Below are 17,526 nucleotides of genomic sequence, written 5' to 3'. Positions count from 1 at the left end.
CCATGCACGGGGTCGTACTATAGTAGGCATGTCAAAGCATACTCCAGATTACGAAAAACTGAAGCAGCAGAACAAGAAAGAACACATTTTCTGTCCAGAAACTCAGCGACTACGTTAAAGCGAGGAATCCACGTCCATACTGAAACGCCAGTGAAATCCACCTCTTATAACATCACGAGACAGCTCCGTTGCGACCCTCCCCGTTCCGTGTGTCATCCAGCAACGGCTCCTCACCGCAAGATGTGCAGAACGGCGAAACAGCATTATCTGGACAGATATGTGCGCGCAAAACAACACTTTCTGAACGACATGTGAAGAGCTAGCGGCTAGAACTTGGGAGTTGTTGCGAAAAGTCGCTGAACCGAGAGACTCGAGGCCACAGACACGAGCGCGTGCCTCACATAGACGTGTGTGTCAAAGCCCTCCGCTCTGACCTGCCACCGTCTGTCAACTTGGCGAGGTCCCTTTCATTAGTTGATGGCCTTTCTAGGCGTGAGAATTTTTGTTCATGAACTATACATTCGTGTAGAAACAAGATTACTCGATCAACTGCTGGTGGAGGAGGATGGAAATCAGGAATTCGTTACGGGAACGGAGAGAGTTGAGTTACTTCCGCCCACTCTGCTCGTCCCCCCCTCCGGCTTGTGCGCGTGTTTTTTACCGTGTATTATCCAGCTGTGGAAGCAGCGCTGGACCGCAGGTTTCCATGTTGTGAGGTAAAAGGGGGGAGCTGTTTTCGCTACTCCTCTGTCTCCCTCTTTGTACCTCAAAAAAAAGAACATTAGCATTGTTAAGCCTGTAGGTCTGTCAGCTTTTTTCGTTTCCCTGGGAAATGTTGCCGCCTGCAAAACGAACGCTTGTTCGCTTTCATTTCGTCCACTCGCCAGTCCTTCGTCCGATTGTATGTCTCTACGTCTTGAACCGTTTACTGCCCCATTCTTTTTTAGCACCGTGTTCTTCGTTTTATGCGGGACACCCAGGACCGCGAGCCTTGAGACAGTGACAGTGTGCTCTTGCTTGTTTTTGTCGGTGACTCGTCTCTGCAAATGTACGGCTACAGCATGTACGTCAGTAGTCAACAATTGTTCAGTGCACGGGAATGCTTTCGTTGCCGGCTTTTTTCGTTTGCCGGTCGCATAAGCCGACCCTACAAAACTGTCCGCTTATCCTTTAATATTGTAAACCAGTACTGCGATCGCTCTGGCCCGCTGCTTGACAAGGTCTACTGAGTTGGTTTTTGCTTCGTTGTCTCTCCTCACGTCCGCCACTTCTCTTCATTGTTTCCTCTTTACAGCCTGTCGTCGAACCTTTCTGGACAACACAACAACCCGGCGCCATATAATGCTTGCCAGCAGCTTCCGTATGGCGCAAGGAGGGTAGCCACACCCACGAACACCTGAAGTTCCCGAGGGGGGTGCAAACCTGTCGCCTCGTTGTTTTTCACCCAGTTTCACTCTCCATAATGAGCTTCCTATGGAGCGGTAGCTCGATTATTTCCTTTTCCGGTCTAGGCGGGACGAGCAACACAAAGGGCGAAGATGTTCCACTACAAGGGGCATCTGACAGAGGAGCTGCCCCTTCCGCGCCCGGGGCACATTCGGAAGAGTTGCCTGAAGTGGACGCGAGTGGTGAGCAGCAGTGGCGTGAGTTAGATGAAGTGTGGAGTGGAAATGGGGGCGAGAGCAGCAGAGAGCCGCAGCGAATAGGGAAAAGCTTGTTTCCTTTCTTGAGCAACGGCGGTCGCACAGGCACCGCTGCCCGCGTTTCGCCGTCTACAGTAGGTGAAGCGCTGCCAGCAGACAAACCGGGTGTTTGTACGCCTCCGGATGTGGCTGCGTCGTTTGACAATTGGCGTCAAAGTGTTTCCCCGAGAAAAAAATCGAACAGTCCCCGAGGGGATCCCCATTTTTCATGGCCCTCGCACGAAGCGCATTCGTCTGGTCCTCGACAACGTAGTTGTGGAGACAGCCGCTTTCTGAGTGGGGCGACGGAATCCCGTTCCTCTTATGATGAGCATAGCGCTCAGGGATCCTCCCGCACGCCTTCCACCGTCGGGATGTGGGGCCCCAGCAGAGGCGCGTCTCGTCCTGGGATGGCTGAGCCTGATGGTCTTCCGCTCTATTCTGTCCGTACAGCCTCGCAGTCTCTGTCTCCGAATCCGCGTCACCGGGTGGAGGGCCAGTTTTCGAGGCTGGCTACTGACAAGGACGGAGGCGTCAGAACCGGAAGCTTCGATCGGAAGGCGGAACATCAGCGAGTTGGCCGCCGCCCCGTCGACGAGGGAGCGATTTCAGGGGATGAGTCTGAGGAGGCTCCGCCACACCACTTCACCCGTCCTACAAGTATCCAGAGAAAGCCTGGGCGCGGAGAGGGTGCGAGAGGAGACACCGCTGTACCCAGCCGCGCGAGGACGACATCACCGGATGACACGCTACGAGATGTGAAGGCCCAGGTGTCCTCGGGAGCGAGCGGCACACGGCGGTCGTCTCTGGCAGGGTCAGTTCCCGCACCCAGTGAATCGCTTCTGCAGCAGCGCCAAAACACTCGCCGGCAACAACAAGAACTACTGCAGTATTCCAATTCTGCGTCGACTTCTTCCCGATCCTCTTTCCCCTGCCCTTCTCTCCAGAGAACTTTCTCGCCCGCTGCCGAATCCGAGGCTGCTGTCTCTCGGGAAGACAGTCGAGGAGACCGTGTTCACCCCTGCCGCTTCAGCACTCCGTCTCTGTTGTCAACTCATGACGGCGCGGGCGAGAGGGAGATGGAAGACAGGGCAGAGCGGGAGATGAAAGACCGAAGAGGAAGTGGACGGCCGGAGCAAGAGAGAGAAAGTGAAGATGGTGTCGCCGCTTCAGCCGCCAGGGCCGCGCGTCGAAGAGTTCTGCTTCATAAACTTTTTGGAGTCAAGAATTCTGCAAGCGGAGAGAGAGGCGAGAGGAAGTGGCAAAGTATGGAAGATCGAAATCTAGTCCATTTCATGCAGATGCACCGTCACACATTCTTTCGACGACTCAGAAGGTAGGGCGTTGCCACGTCCCAAATGAACGTGTCAGCTGCGCGTCCATACTTCTCTTCACGGTGGAAGCTGTACATCATTCGCGGCGTCTATGCTTGTGCATATATGCATGTATACTCTATACTATATATATATATATATATATAACCCGTATGGAGCCACCACGAACACGAAGCTATCTGTATATATGTATATATATATATATATATTTATATAAATGCATGTTGAGACATACTTGCGTAGGCATGCATGTATTCAGATGCGCCCGTCTGCCTAAATGGAGACATTCTGTACCTTTTTATCTTCCACACCCTCATGCCGCACGACTGTTATGCAGATTTATTCGATAAAACGTTTGCTCCAATATATCCTGTATTTGCTAATTTGCGTCTTCTGTTTGTCTCTACTCCGCAGAGGCGTGCCGCCGTCTCACAGGTGGAACGCGTGGAAAGCCGTGTGTCTGCCGCCTCCTGAGCATCGGTGTGCTTGTCCTTCTTCCTACTCGCTTCCTTCGGAGAACGTGGACTCAGGCGCTCTGGGCTCCGGCTTCCACCCACAGTCTCAGCCGTTGATCTCCTGCGTCTCCTCGCCGGCGGCTGGAGGAGTGGGGTCGGCGCTAACTCGAACTTTCTCCAGCCCACAAAAACCTGTCGCTGGGGGTCCAGGGGGCTCGGGGCGAGCTGAGAGAGACTCGTGGAAGGACAGCCGTGGGGGGGCTTCGTTGTTGCAGTCGCAGAGACAGCGGGGTCTGGGGAGAGAAGAAGAACGTGACAGAGGGTGTGAGGCGGAAAGTCAGTGTGGCAGAGAAGGGAGACACTCTCCAGGCAGGGAGGACACGAGTCGAGAGAGGGAGGATCGACAGCGGGCTTCGGGGCCTGACTCGAGGATGCTGCGATGGACAGGCGTGGAAGAGCGAGAAGGCACCGGAGGCTGCTGTCGAGCTGGCGGCGACTGCCGAAGAGTCTACGAAAGACAGGCAGAGAGGAGATCCAGTTTTTTCGCTCTCATCATGATCGATGTGCCTCGAACGTTTCCGGATGTTGAGGTTTTCGACAAGGATGCGCAAGCGCTGCTGTGTCGAAACCTGAATGCCTTTGCCAATATACACCCGGAAGTCGGATACTGCCAAGGTAGGTTTGCCTCAGTTTAGCCCCATTAACTGGCGAAAGCCGAATGGATCGTTGAATCCATCATGACCTCTCGATGCGTGTGTAGGTGGTGTCTGTTTGTATGCATCTGTATGTGTGCATGTGTATTAAAAGAATGAATATTTCGAGAGCACGGATGCTGGCAACTCGGTGCTGGTCGCGGGATTGTTGCACATCCAGGTGACTGAATTTGATAAAGATGGTCAGTTAAATGGGGATAAATTAAACAAGAGGAAATACAGGCGGTGGGCTTGGTAGCGGGAGGCTGAGCCGTGGTGTATTGCTTTTGTCTTCCTTCGAGATGTCTTATCTTTACGCGTGTGGCAGCTGCTTGTGTCCATTTCACAGGAATGAACTTCATAGCAGGTCTTCTTCTTCTTGTTTCGTCGTTCGACGAGTTCGACGCCTTCTGCGTCTTCCGAGCTCTCATGCAACGGTACAGACTGAAGGGCTTTTTCCAGGAGAAATTTCCGCTCCTACGGAAATACATGAAAGGTAACAGGACATCGCAAGCAAGGGCGGCAATAGCCAAACGTGGAAACGTGAAGATGAGCAATTTCGTGACTGTAGAGTTCAGTGAAGCAGAATGGAGACAGGACATCGGGCAAGGCGGACACAGAGAGAATGGACAGGAGAGAGTGAAGAACCGAAAAGAGGGGGAAACAGCAAAAGCCAAAGGGGAGAGACGGGGAAGCAAACAGGGAGGAGAAAGGGAAAGAGATCCTGACTTTGGTGGACAGAAGGTAGGGGGGGATCCAGGCGTCGATATGAATTTCGTTTGTGATTCACGCGAAAGAAACGCCTGCCAGGTATCCACCACAGATTTCAGCCAAAGGTCGTCTGTTGCTTTTACAGTTTTTGACACTCTGGCGTCTCAACAACTCCCTGAGCTTCGTCAACACTTCCTCGACGAGGGCGTCCTTCCGGCGGTCTATCTTCACCAATGGTACGGAAAGGCAGTGCGGGCCATCGGGTGTGCATACGCACATCCGGACTCTGTATTATATAGTCTATGTGTAAATGTGACAGGACCTCTGCTAATCTCTAACGTTTGTTCACTCACCTACAACAGTGTTCCTGTACACGCCTGCACAAGACAACTGGATACCGAGCATCAGTGAACGTGTGAGGGCTGAGAAGGTAATCCTAGATGCTTAATCGATGTGTCGTAACAGATATATATATATATATATATCGAGTTGCGTGCGTCAAGCAGTGTATAGCTTTTTCTCTCTCATGGAATGTTGTGGTTTTACTCTGTCAGGTTCCTAACGCTGTTTGTCACCTCGCTGCCTCTTCGGAGTGTCTGCGTCCTCTGGGACTTTCTTCTTGGAGAAGGTCTCCATGGCTTGCTCGAGCTTGCAGTAGCTCTCCTCAAAGTGCTTACGCGTTTCATCATTCATCTACGGTGAGACCCGTTTCCGAAGGATCATGTAAAACGGTGTCTCCACGACGGTGTGTGCCGAGGCAGAGGCCGTTGACAGATTCTGAGGCATTCACCGGCATGCGTCCTTTTTTTCCGTCCTTGCACTTTCGATCTATGGGTAGATAGGTTTAGGGCTGCGTAGACGTCTCGAGTACCATTCTGTTTGTTAGGTGTCTGTCGAACAGAGAGTGAATGAGCATCTTCGGTTGCTTGCCACTTGGCAAGCGGTGGATACGCGGTGTCTTTAGGTTGGAACAACATACCTCGAAAGACTGTATGAAGAGATGCGAAGGCGGCGCGAGTACTGGAGGTTGCTGTGTATGCACACACCGGGGGTAGAAGTTCTCGATGATTGTCAGTTTTCCGTGCGCCGTTGTTGTGAAATTGCTGCCTGTGAGCAGATTCGAAGAAGTTGTAAAGTTCCTCAAATCGCTGAAGAGCAGCGGAGGCGGCTGCGACGACTTCAAAGTCGGAAAGATGCTGGTGAAGCAGGCCGCGAAAGTCCAGCTTCCAGACACGCTTCTCACGGTGAGGAAAGGCACAACAAAGTAGAGAGAGGGCGGCAAACTGGGGAACGGCGGTGGCTGTCCGTGATTGTCTGACTGATGCCACACACACCAAGAGACGAGATGGAGACATCTGGTGAGGCAACTGTCGACCCACAACCAGGGCGAGACAGCACCTCTCGGACCAAAGGACAAATAATGGGATCGCTTTCTTCGCGTGATTGTTCCTAACCTCGAGTGGACCCGCATTCCTTTTAGTTCTGTGTACACAAAACGATTTCCTGTATCGCAGGACCTTTTGACGACGGACCTCGCCGTGCTCATGCGCGAAGCTGAGGAAGAGGAAGTGGCCGAGGCGCAGGCGCGTGCCGCCGGAGTCGCTGCGGCAGCTGCAGCAGCGGCAGTTCCTGAGGATGAGGAGCAGAGCAACCCTTTGGTCGAGACGCTGACGGAAGACGAAGAGGACGAGGAGACGGACCGCGGGGAGCGCCACAGAACTCACGGGGACTTGAAAGAGAAAAGGAAACATCACGGACGAAGCGAGCGCCATGCGCGGGAACCTGACCGCGGGGACGCCCGGACTTTGGCGAGGGGCCGCGAAGTGAGCCACTCACGTGCACAGCGAAGCGACCGCAGCGATGACGAAAGAAGGACGAGACAGACATCGTCTCCTCGGAAGCAGCTCCTTTCGTCCGCCTTCTCTTCGTGGGACGAGCTTCCCTCGCCCTGTGGGCGGAGCCGGCGCGAGTCGGCCTCTTCGTGGAGGCGAGAAGAGAAACGGGAGGCAGGGGAGGAGAGCGGCAGCGCGAGGCGCGCGCGAGCAGGGAGACACGACGGTCTCTGGACGAGTCCCGCGAGGCGGCCAGGGGGCGAGTTGGAGGAAATGCAGGTGTTAAAGCCGACCGCGAGAAAGCAGAAGACGCCCTCGCCGAAGGCTGGGTCTCACGCGTGGCAAGCGCAGGATCACCGGCGTCAGGAGCCCGGACGAGTGACGCCTGAGCGAATTCACAGCTATAGGTCACGTCGCTCAGAATCAAGACTGGAGAGAGAGAGAAGGAGAGGAGAGGAAGATACGCATAGTGAAAACCGGACGAGCGAGAACCAGGGCTCTTCTCGGCAGTCGAGTGACAGATGGTCGTCACGAGGTGAGACGCACAAGAGGCCCCAGGGTGGGCGCAGCGTTTCGCGGGGCAGCGATCGCTTGGTCGTTGAGAAAGGCGTGAACAGGGATACCTTAGAAAACCAAATGAACAGCGAGGAACGTTGTTCACCGTTCCCGAGTAGAGACTTACGTGGACCGTCTTCTCTCGACTGTCCCGAAGCTCTGGATTCTTCGTGCTCTGCCGCGGCTTCCCTGCCTCAAGCTCAGGTGTCTCTTCCGCATCCCTTGCAGCCTTGCGGAGAGGGAGAAGATCCGACAGAAACGTCTGGCGTTCCCCTTACCTGCCAAGAGCAGTCCGAGTGCTTTCCGTCATCACCTCTTCCAGCTCCGATCAGTCTTGCCTCCTCACCGAACTTGTCACCGTTTCCTTCTATGAAGGCGGGCGAAGACGAGACCGGCGAAACAGAGCAGGTGCAAGAACAGAGAAAGATGCTCTTCGAATCGTCTCCTCTCCACAGTCACTTGCGCCTCGAGACTCCCCTATCGCCACTTGGCTCCAGCAGACGCACTAGCAGCGGACCTTTGTGTGTTCCTGTCCCTGCCGCCTGCGGGTCTGGTGTCTCCAGTGAACAAGCCCAGAGAGGGACAGATGCGATGATAGCTGCTTCCGTAGTCGCACTTGAGAATGCTGAAAGAGAGACGACAACGAAAGAACAGACGCATGCCGGAGAGAAGGTCGTTCGTGAGGGAAATCTATCACAGGTAGGAGTGGCGCACGAGGCAAGGGCCGAGACCTCAGGGATGACAGGGCATCGTTGCAGTGGACCTGAAACTAGGTCATGTACTTCTTTGAGAACCCCTGGTGAGGAGGGAAGCTGGGCAAGAAACGGTGAGGAGGAGAGTTCAGTGCAGGTGGCACGCGAAGCGGGAGGAATCGGAAAAAAAGAAGGAGACAGACTTGTCGAGAGAAGCCAGGCACTGTCTGTTTCGCTGTCGTCGGCGTCAGAAGAAGGCGCTTCTCTTGACACGGGACGGGGACAAGAAGGCCAATCGCCATGCCAGCAAGTGTCTCCTCGCTGCACGTTTTCACCTGGATCTAGTCTCCACTCGGGCCATATATCGTACTTGGAACAGCAGTCTGCTTCTCCAGAGACGACAGGAGGGCGCAGGAGAGAAGGCGAGCTCGAGCGAACAGGAGAGGAAGGTGAAGCACTCCAGAAGGAGCCTTCATATCTGGCAGGTAGGAAGAAACGATTTGAAAAAGCGAAAAGTACGGGGGAAGGAACTGCGGTGCTCTGACGCGTCAGACGGAAGACGGAGCGGATGTCGTTTCCCGGGAACCTGCCAGAACTGGAGAGACAGATGCTACCCTCATTTTAAAAAAGCCTCATTTTGCGTTTGCCGTCCGCCGTATATTGCCGTTCATTTCAATCCGGTTCTTGATCTTCTCTTGTTTGCTTCTTTGTGTTCTCCGGAAGCAACGTGGAGGCTGTAGCAGCCAAAATCGGCGAGCGGCAGGCAACATACACGTGTACCAAGAGACTAGCAGTTGCTCCATCGAGCCGCTAGTTCTCTTGATCTTCGCCTCATTCTTCTTGGACTGTTTCTTCCTCCCTCCTCTTCCGTGCATGTGTGCCTGTTTCCCTCATTCTCTTTCCTCTGATGTTCGAAACCTTAGTGTTGTTGGATGCTGAAATACAGCACATTTAGCTGTTTCACGCAGTCCAGCTGGGTGGTGGTGTAGAGCAGTCTCAACGAACTCGATTGCCTGTATCCGCCAACTGTAGTCATATTCAATATCGCAGTGTGTGCCTCGTGCCCCTTTGCTGTTTCCCCCTTGGTTTTCGCTCCTAGGTTCAGGTCCTGCCGCGTCGCGAACTGCGTCTGGCGCCTCGCCATCATGCGCATGCAGTGAAGCCAACACACCCATCAGGCCGTCGCTCTCTCCCCCTTTTTCTCCCCGTCAGATTCCGCTGTGCCCCGAGGAAAGTGAGGTCGTTCCGCGTCGGACGTCATCTCTGTCTGACGGTGCAGACGCTGAGGCTGTCCCTGCCCCGTCTCCGATGTCCCACAGTGCGGCGATCCAGCATGCTCGCTCGCCGCCTTCGTCTCCGGTCGCAGCGTTGAACGGGTCCGTATCTTCTTTCTCGTGCGAGGGGACATTGCAGTTGCCCAAGTTGGTTGACGCTGTTCACGCCCTTGCGGCGCAACCAGCCGAGGGCATATCCGGAAGTCTTTCCTGTTTTCCTGTGTCTTCCGGTGTTCTGAAGGCTTGTCCTTCTCTTTCTATCCGCGACCGAGACGCAGAGCGTATCGGTCACCTCTCGCTGGAAGACGGTCTACGCGCAAAAGAGGCGGAGGAAAGGGGGAGGACGGGCGAAGAGAGGAGACCTGTGGCGGCAGTGGATTTGTCTGAAAATTCACCAAGCGTGTGTGAATCGAGTGATGCTGTGTCGTCATCTGCTCCACACAGTTTTGATGTTTGCCCCCGAGAAATTACGTCCACTGGAACGTCCCTGGTAAAGGGCGAAGAAGAGCCAGAGGTAGGAGAGCAGGCGCGAGACGAGGCCGAAGATTTAGAGGATGTTTTCGAGCAAAGAAGTGTCAATGAGACCTCGTATGACAGAGGGTCTGCACAAGAGGAGAGAGAGGACATCGAGGAGCTACAGAGACAGCATCAGAAATGTCAAGAGGGGCTCGAATTGAATGCACAGAATGTCCACGACGAGGCTGAACGAGAAGGCATCTCACCGTGTCACCGCTTCACCAGCGGAGAGAGAGAGGAGGCTGTAGCTCTGAGGCTGGTGGAAGGGTCCAGTCGAAGTCGCAAGCGTTTGCAGACAGAGCCTTTTCATGTTATGTCGTGCAACAAGCGACCTTCACCTGGAAAGGATACGGCCCCCCAAACCGCTGAAGCGTGCCAGCGGCTATCGACGCACTTTTCTTCCACCCGAAGCGATAGCTCCGGCCGACTGCTTCCCGCCAGCGCCGGAACGTCACCAGCATCGTTAACGTCAGCGGAGGAGACACCTGTGGAATCGGCAGGGGCCTTTTCCCCGGGGCAGGATGGGCACCAAGGTCCGCAGACACCGGAAAGTGATGAGTGCTCGAACGCTATGAAGCAGGCAACTAAGGGCGGGGGATCCAAGCGAGGTCTTGTGAGAGTCATCACAAGACTTATGCCCGTCAACAAGTAAGTGAACATATGGTATCCTGTTGGACGAGTGCTTTGTGTATCTTGCAGAGGGAATAAGACAGCATTGAATTTTGAGGGTGGGCTGGTGCTCCCTAAAGAGGTCCTTCTACGCCATTTGCTGGTTGGACACAGGTGGTGTCTCAGTCGCATCTTCATCCTGTATTTGAGGTGCCCGGAGCAACTAGAGACCGTTGGCATTTAAGTGCATGCACGACCCTTTCCGGACCAGTCTCGAGCATTCCAGGAATACCTACAGTTTTCGAGCAGAACGAATAGTAGATACATTTCTCTGGGGTCCTCTTCGGCCCTTCTTGGTGCGTTGCTCCCGCCATGTTTCGGCTCCGATTCGTGGGCCTGCTCCTTCTGCCTCCAGGGTTAACTTATCTGGCCTCTCTTCTTTTTTCCTCACCGCGAGGTCACGGGTTGCCACCCAGACTGCGGAAGAAGGACCCGCTCCGGTCGCGGCTGCGGAGCCTTCTGTTAGTCACACAGGTGCACCAAGCGAGTCCGTCCCTGCTTCCGCCGTGACAGGGCTCGAAGCGTAAACACACTGGCAGGGCTCTCGGAGACGACTGGTTGGCGTGTAACCGAGACGTGGTCGAAAAGGACACAGCATGAAGCATGTGGGCGAGACGACAGTGCGGAGAACCCGAGAACGGAAACGCAAACGGAGACAATTCAGAAGATGGCGAAGACGTAGCTGTATGTTCCTTGGATGCCAGCATAATATTGTAAGGGGATCTGGGCCACTGAGAGCGAGTCGCCTTCCTCTCTGCTGTGTAGAAGCGAGAGGCAGCAGGCTGTGGGACTGGATGTGAGAACTTGGGCATGCGACGCATCGTATCCAGGAGCGCCAGACTATGAGAGACCAGGCATCATTGGCATGTGAAACTCTGTTTCGCGGCAAAAGCGAAGCCAGGGGGAAAAACGGCGGGGCACACAGCACGTCACGGTCTACAGAGATTAGGAAGGTGACTGAAATATCCAGGCACTGGAGCCAGTTCAGCACTTAGTTCGCTTTCACGTGTCCTCGCCCTTTTCTCGCATGCACGCCATATGTGGTTGGCATATGCCCACGTATTTATGCCTTGGTTGGCGTAGCGATGTAAATCCATATATGGGTACACGCACGTGCATCCTTGCTATGTGCGTATATGTAAATGGGGATCTGCGTCATGGGCAGCAGCCAAGCGGGTGAGCGCAACTTGCTCCGGTAGCTGTAGAGGCACGGAGAAAAGGGATCTCCTAAGTGCAGACGCGCTTTTTGAGAGAAAAAGAGATCGTCTGGAAACGAAGCAGAAAGAAGTTACCTGAAAAGCGTTTCACAAATTCAGGTGTACAAGAAGCTGCTTTCGTGTCTAGCGTTGTTGTCCCTATGCAACCAAATCCGTGCCGGCGTGACTCTCCCGTGCAAACAGCGATAGACCGGCGGAAATGCTCTCGTTAACACTAGTTTTTTTCAAACCAAAACCGCGGCAGATCTTTCAGGGATTGCCTCTCTTTCTGGGACTAGGTGCTCCCTGTTTGTATTAATGGTCTGCTTCCGCGTTTTGCTTCACCTTTGCTACAACACAAAAACAATCAAAACATCCATGGCGTAAAAACGTAATTCTTTCCGAGTTGATCTTAATGTAATCTTTCGCAATTTCTATGTATCGATATTATGTCGTACTCAAACGCAACGTTTCTCCTCTGTAAAGCGTGCTTCTTCGACAGGGTTTGCTGTAGCGACAGGTGTTGGCAGTTTGCAGCTACGCGTTTTCGTTACCCCTTTTCTCCTGGTTCCCTCTCTGTCCTCTGGATACACGATCATAAGCGAAATAGAGTCAACTGCCCTGAGCATTTTCGCTAAGTGCATCTCGGCGGCGATCGCTTAGGTGCCGAATGGAGTTTCTATCTGGCAGAGTTGAGACCAATACAATCCCTGTTAACAGGAGATTCAAGCCATTCCCCTCTACTTTCCTTGGTGCCACGTCTGGTAATAGACGGCCTTTATTTTCAAATGACACTCTTCACTCTCTCCCGCCGTTCAAAAGGCAGTGACGCCGTAGGTGCCTAAAAGTCCAATCAGTTCACTATTAGTTCCGTGATAGCCGTACACGAAGGATAGCTGACACATGTGCTCCACTACGTCTGTCACTAGATTTACTGAATAAATCAGTTGATCGCTGTTCCAAACTCTCCGGGTCGCTTGTCTCAGAAACAAACACTCTGGTCCGGCGTCAAATGTTTTTCTGGTGGCATGTACCAGATTATTCAGACCTTCTCAAATGCCGATTCCCACGTTTTTCGTGGACTGATCGAAAACGGATTTTAGTTTCCATCCCGAACACACGGTTCTCTCTCAGTTGTAAAACTTTTTCATTTGTATGCGTCTGTCGTTCCACTAGCAGCAAACATATTTTGAGGGAGCGGGTATCTAAACCCGTGGCTCGTCGGCGCCCCTCATCCACGATAACCTTTGGTCAGGATAAAACGGATAATGGAAAGAGTTGTGGATTCACCGGGGGCCTTGAAACTGACACACCGGACAGTGTCGCCGGTCTCTCTTGTCGTGGGGTATCAGCATGAGCTTCCTGACTTGTAATCAGCACACCAAACAGTACAGTGAGAATCGAATGTCAATCCTTTTTGGTAGGTCCAGAAGATTTTGCCTCTACAAAATGAACAACGGAGAAGAGGTGGCCATTTTTGATCAACAGAGCTGTTTCGTATCTTACACCTACGGCTGTCACATGCCTCCTAGCTCATGCCATCTGCTTCTGTCCTGAGCCTCTTTCATCATCTTTAACGCTGTGCGTGGCAGCTCGTATATTTGGGTAGTGGAGGCATGTTGGACTAGACATGTGCAAATGTGGCAACACCAGTGAACATGCTCTACTGATAGTGAACACCAACTTCGTGCCTACCGATTGAAAATACCACCGCGTGTTACGTATGCTTTCCACACCGACCAGTTAGCTAGACCTAACGTGCCTACCTCCGTTTCCGGCAACATGAGGATGTTTGTAACACCGTCAACAAGAAGGTATGCGGCCAACGCTGTGGGGGCAGCCTCACCAAATGGCAGCCGCTGGCGGCAGACAAACAAGCACAACAACCTTCGTTCACACACTTTCGGAATGCGCGTGACTGTTCATACATGTCAACGGAAGTGGGGTGGAGTCAATACTTATATTTGGCAGAAATAACTACCAAAGCGAATGGGCTCAGCTGAAGCATTGAGGACATTGTGCGTCCCATAATGTCACTGCTGTAGTTTTGTGGTCCCATGCCGACGCACTGTGCAGGGCATCACTCAACTAGCTAGCAGAGGGTTCATCATGCTTACCTCGTATCCGGGATCTCCGGGCCCAGGCTGCCGGGAGATGTCAAGGAACGAAAGAATGGCGGCGAGGAACCCAGCGAGAGCCGCCACATAGCAACAAGTAATGAATTGGCTGCAACAAACAATGGACAACTGACGAAGGAACTCTGTGTACACTCGCCCCTTCCCCTGGTCAGCAGTTAGCGAAGGGGCAAATAAGGGTTAACGACGTTCAGCGAGGCACAGAGAATTGTTCCACATCGACAGCGCTATGACGCATGATTCGCCGGGTCATGCACTATCCTTTGACGCAATTACTTAAATCCGTATTCAGATGGTCAATTTATCTCTCCGTCTTTCTCCACAGACATCTTCGCGCTTGTTGGGCACACGCTTAACAAGGTTATAGTAGCGTGCCACCAAGCACGTCCTGAGCCAGGAATAAGAAAGTCCCACAGATTAGAAGACGAACTTAAACCCCCAGATGCCATCGTCACTCTGCTTCCGGACATCGTTCCCCTTTGTGATTAGAATTTACCTTGCAGCACGTGACTTCAATGATATATTGATCCGTGTCAGGATTCCGGACAGGGTCATCAATATTACGAAACTAACAGTCCCGATAGAAATGATCGTTCTCAACGTCAACAGCCAGCTTTCAGCAGGACGGGAAGGTTCATTGTTAACGTTCTTTGACAGCAGGGATTCCAGAAGGGACATGGGCGCAGTGTCTTCTCTTTGGCGTGCTGTTTTGTCTGGTAGACGAGAACTGCTCGTCCCTGCAAGGCCAGCAGAACCTGAGGGGTGATTACGACCGAGACTGCTGGCCTGTCTTTCAGGAAGAGGAGTTTTCCAGCGGTGTGCCGAGCTACTGCTGGCTGTCACCTGCGCCGTCGTCGCGTTTGCCTGGCGTTGGTAGTTCCTTCTTCCGGCGTTTATCAAATTACGGACGGGCTTTTCTTCTTGGTAGCCAGGGAGGCTTCGGTTAGATAAATCACGTGCTTGAGGATCCTCGGTAAAAGACGAAAGAACTTTTTTTGGACGAAATGACTCTTTGTGTCGGTGCAAGTCATCCACGTTTTCAAGGAAAGAAATCCTGCGTCGTATCTTCATCCTCTGTGGGTCAACCGTGCGGGTTTTAGCCTCCGACATTTTCGCAGCAGACTTTGCCTCACGTGCAAGACCCGAAATACTCAAGAGAGAGAGCTTGTGTGGGCCGTTTCCATCGGGTGCCACCCCCCGGTTGTAAATAGTGCCAGAGAGGTTTTCGTCCGACTCCCCTCCGCCGCCGACGCCAGTGAGGCCATGGAAGGAAGGAGAAAAAATGGAGACGAAGGATGTCGACCACGGTGGAGAGGCTTCTGAGGGAGCGGCGGGCCTATAGGCCTGGTGTCCACTGTTTTTGAAAGATGAGAGAGGAGGAAGGTACAAAATTTGCACGACGGCGAGTAAGAATGCGAACGCTGTTAAAATCTCAAAGGCGGAAATGGTAACGGAGGTGACTCGTTCAAGTGCTTCTGGATTACCTGCAACAAGAACAACATAACAAGTGCAGTCAGTGAAAACTCCCGGGCGACAGACGGTCGACATGCTTTTTCGTGTTGTACCTTTCGGTTCGTTCCCAACATTGGATATTGCGATGATTTAGGCTGGTCGAATACTGGCTGATCTCTTAGATCCCTTTTCTCCAACATTCATAAATTTTCTTTAATCTTCTTTTCTCATCCCGAACTGCCTTCAGTGAACTCAATGAACCCAGCTGGGGGGTACTCTACAGCCAGTAGCTATTTGTCAGATCGACTTCTACGCACCCCCTCTTACGTCCTGAGGTTGCGTCGTCTCTGCAGAATCTCCATAGAAGCGTCACCGCAGGTCCGATAACCAGGAACAGCAAGATTACGACGATGTGTAGCTCCAGCAGACAGTGCAAGACGAGGATCGAGTGCGTCCAGCAAGCTCTGCCATACACAACACAACAGTGAACATTTTACGCTGGTACAGGACAACAGGGCCCCACATCGAATATCAAGCGGAAATCACAAAAGCGACAAAGTGAGCATCTCCACATTCTAGCGAACAAGCGCATCTCACCTTCCAGCCAGCGCACAAGACGCTATCAGAAGGGTACCTGCAGCGACGAGGACGAAGACAGTTACTAAGATCATTTGCCTAGTTGCTTCGAGACACTCGGCCTTCTCCCCCCCTGATCCGGGAAGTAAATGACAACGCTGGTCATCACGCGAGTCAAGCGCATCCGATTTAGAGGCTACATTCAAATTTGGAATTCTGTGAACGAGCAGTCGAACACCTTGGTCTCCTGAAACCTGAGTTGGCTGACGATCGTCCGCAGGATTCGTGGCACCTCCGGAGGGGTGTCCATGTTCCCCATGGATCTCGTGAGAAACCGAGTTAGCTAGTGCTTCCGGGGTATTTGACGGTTCTGCCATAGCGAGTCGTCATACCTATTCGTCAAACGGCATCCGTCAGTCGGCCTCCCAACCTGTTTCCGACAGAATGTTCGTACCGTTCTTCGTCATAATTCGCGAGCGGAAACAGCGAAAGCAGAAGTGGTGTCACAAGGGACGACACGCCTGTAATTCACTTTTTTGGGCCCCAACGGAGATACGTTAGACTGCTGAAAGAGGCGAGGGGCACTTGGGACTCCTTGGAACGGAGAATCGACAAACGTGAGTGGCGTGCCGTGACAGTGAGCGTGGCTGTCGATGAAGAAAGGAGTCAAGGTAGCTACACTCTTACTGCATGGGCGCCCAACGGAGGTTCAGCACGGGAAGGGAGGAAATGCCGGAGGAGCGGACAGAGGAGCAAAATCACCAGGCCGCAACCCGAAGCAATACTAGTCGTCCTGAGGGTGATTAATAAGCAAATTACCGGTCCCCACCTCTTGCAAGTGTATTTTTCCCAAGAAACATAAAGCTGTCGGAGACAGAGAGTACTGGTACCGTCTGCTTTCCATCCTGCACCACAACTATGCCTGGGTGCTGGTAGAGGGGTTCTTCCGCAGCTGCTTGTGCGAGGAGAGCTAGTCACTGAAGCAGCTGACTGAAGACAGTGCTCAGCTAATAACATGAAACAAACAGAGAAAATGGTGGTGGCCGGCACTTGACGTCAAGAGTCCTGCGGTGGAACGGCTCTCAGCCGAGGCATGTGTCTGTTATTCTTCATAAGGACATCTCAGGACAAAGCCGATCGTCGACATTATGTAAGGTGCTGTTTTCAGCAGACATGTGCATGGACGTAGTGACATCTGTCGGTATACATTCTTGTGTGCAAGGACCACGGCAACCAGTCCACAGAAAAATGATTCGACCTCCTGTAGAATGCCAGCTGGAGCTCGTTGGTGGCATTAGAAAAGAAGACACAACCCGACTTTGGGGAACAGTGGCATTGGATCCGGACGTGGCTCATTTTCCATGGCCTCAACACTACCGCGAGCAAACATGCCCAGCTTCGCTCTTTTCACAACGCCATAAGATTCATCCTTATTTATTTAACCAAAGCGAAAATCACGGGACACTTCCGTCGGATCACTCCTCATTTGGGGGCCTGAACTGCTGCGGTCGGCCAAGTGACGGTGCTAGCCAGAGCCACCAGGGACCGCTGGTCTGCACCCTACAAGGTGTCTTGTAATCTGACTAGGGGTCGCTCCCATCGCGAAGTGTAACTTTGCTGGGGCTGGGAGGAGAACGTTCGACGTGGCTGTCTGGTGCGTACAGCTGAACATGTGTTACGCGTTTTTGATCGAGAAAACATACACCCCCGAATGCACAGGATCATTTGTGCGGAGGCAGTCTAACTTCTTGTCCG

The 17,526-nt window shown here is 53.0% G+C and overlaps 2 protein-coding genes across 2 annotated transcripts; one reads left to right on the top strand and one right to left on the bottom strand.

Annotated features, from left to right (window-relative positions):
* The first annotated feature begins 499 nt into the window (after positions 1-499).
* On the top strand, positions 500-12,347 carry TGME49_203910 (TBC domain-containing protein). Its single transcript, XM_018779277.1, has 9 exons — positions 500-3,018; positions 3,431-4,146; positions 4,513-4,659; positions 5,020-5,110; positions 5,429-5,572; positions 5,992-6,118; positions 6,389-8,438; positions 9,053-10,391; positions 10,768-12,347. The coding sequence occupies exons 1-9, from the start codon at positions 1,463-1,465 to the stop codon at positions 10,937-10,939; spliced, it is 6,342 nt and encodes a 2,113-aa protein (XP_018637331.1). The 5' UTR covers positions 500-1,462; the 3' UTR covers positions 10,940-12,347.
* A 130-nt stretch (positions 12,348-12,477) lies between these two features.
* Positions 12,478-17,225, bottom strand: TGME49_203930 (hypothetical protein). Its single transcript, XM_018779278.1, has 6 exons — positions 15,793-17,225; positions 15,523-15,659; positions 14,240-15,227; positions 13,726-13,834; positions 13,375-13,467; positions 12,478-12,974 (listed from the first exon to the last, which is right to left on the bottom strand). The coding sequence occupies exons 1-6, from the start codon at positions 16,146-16,148 to the stop codon at positions 12,957-12,959; spliced, it is 1,701 nt and encodes a 566-aa protein (XP_018637330.1). The 5' UTR covers positions 16,149-17,225; the 3' UTR covers positions 12,478-12,956.
* Positions 17,226-17,526: the final 301 nt, after the last annotated feature.

This window comes from Toxoplasma gondii, chromosome VIIa, assembly GCF_000006565.2.
Source record: "Toxoplasma gondii ME49 chromosome VIIa, whole genome shotgun sequence".
Classification (NCBI taxonomy): domain Eukaryota; phylum Apicomplexa; class Conoidasida; order Eucoccidiorida; family Sarcocystidae; genus Toxoplasma; species Toxoplasma gondii.
The sequence above is the reverse complement of the archived record's forward strand: the minus strand, read 5'-3'. Positions and strand labels throughout refer to the sequence as shown.

Excerpts from the sequence above, each read along its gene's own strand:
- TGME49_203910 (XM_018779277.1), top strand. The coding sequence starts at position 1,463 with ATGAGCTTCCTATGGAGCGGTAGCTCGATTATTTCCTTTTCCGGTCTA. Across the intron at positions 4,147-4,512 it reads GGAAGTCGGATACTGCCAAG|GAATGAACTTCATAGCAGGT; the intron begins GTAGGTTTGCCT and ends TCCATTTCACAG. Across the intron at positions 8,439-9,052 it reads GGAGCCTTCATATCTGGCAG|GTTCAGGTCCTGCCGCGTCG; the intron begins GTAGGAAGAAAC and ends TTTCGCTCCTAG.
- TGME49_203930 (XM_018779278.1), bottom strand. The coding sequence starts at position 16,148 with ATGGCAGAACCGTCAAATACCCCGGAAGCACTAGCTAACTCGGTTTCT. Across the intron at positions 15,660-15,792 it reads TCTTGTGCGCTGGCTGGAAG|AGCTTGCTGGACGCACTCGA; the intron begins GTGAGATGCGCT and ends TGTGTATGGCAG. Across the intron at positions 13,468-13,725 it reads CCGGAGATCCCGGATACGAG|CGGCTGCCATTTGGTGAGGC; the intron begins GTAAGCATGATG and ends GTCTGCCGCCAG.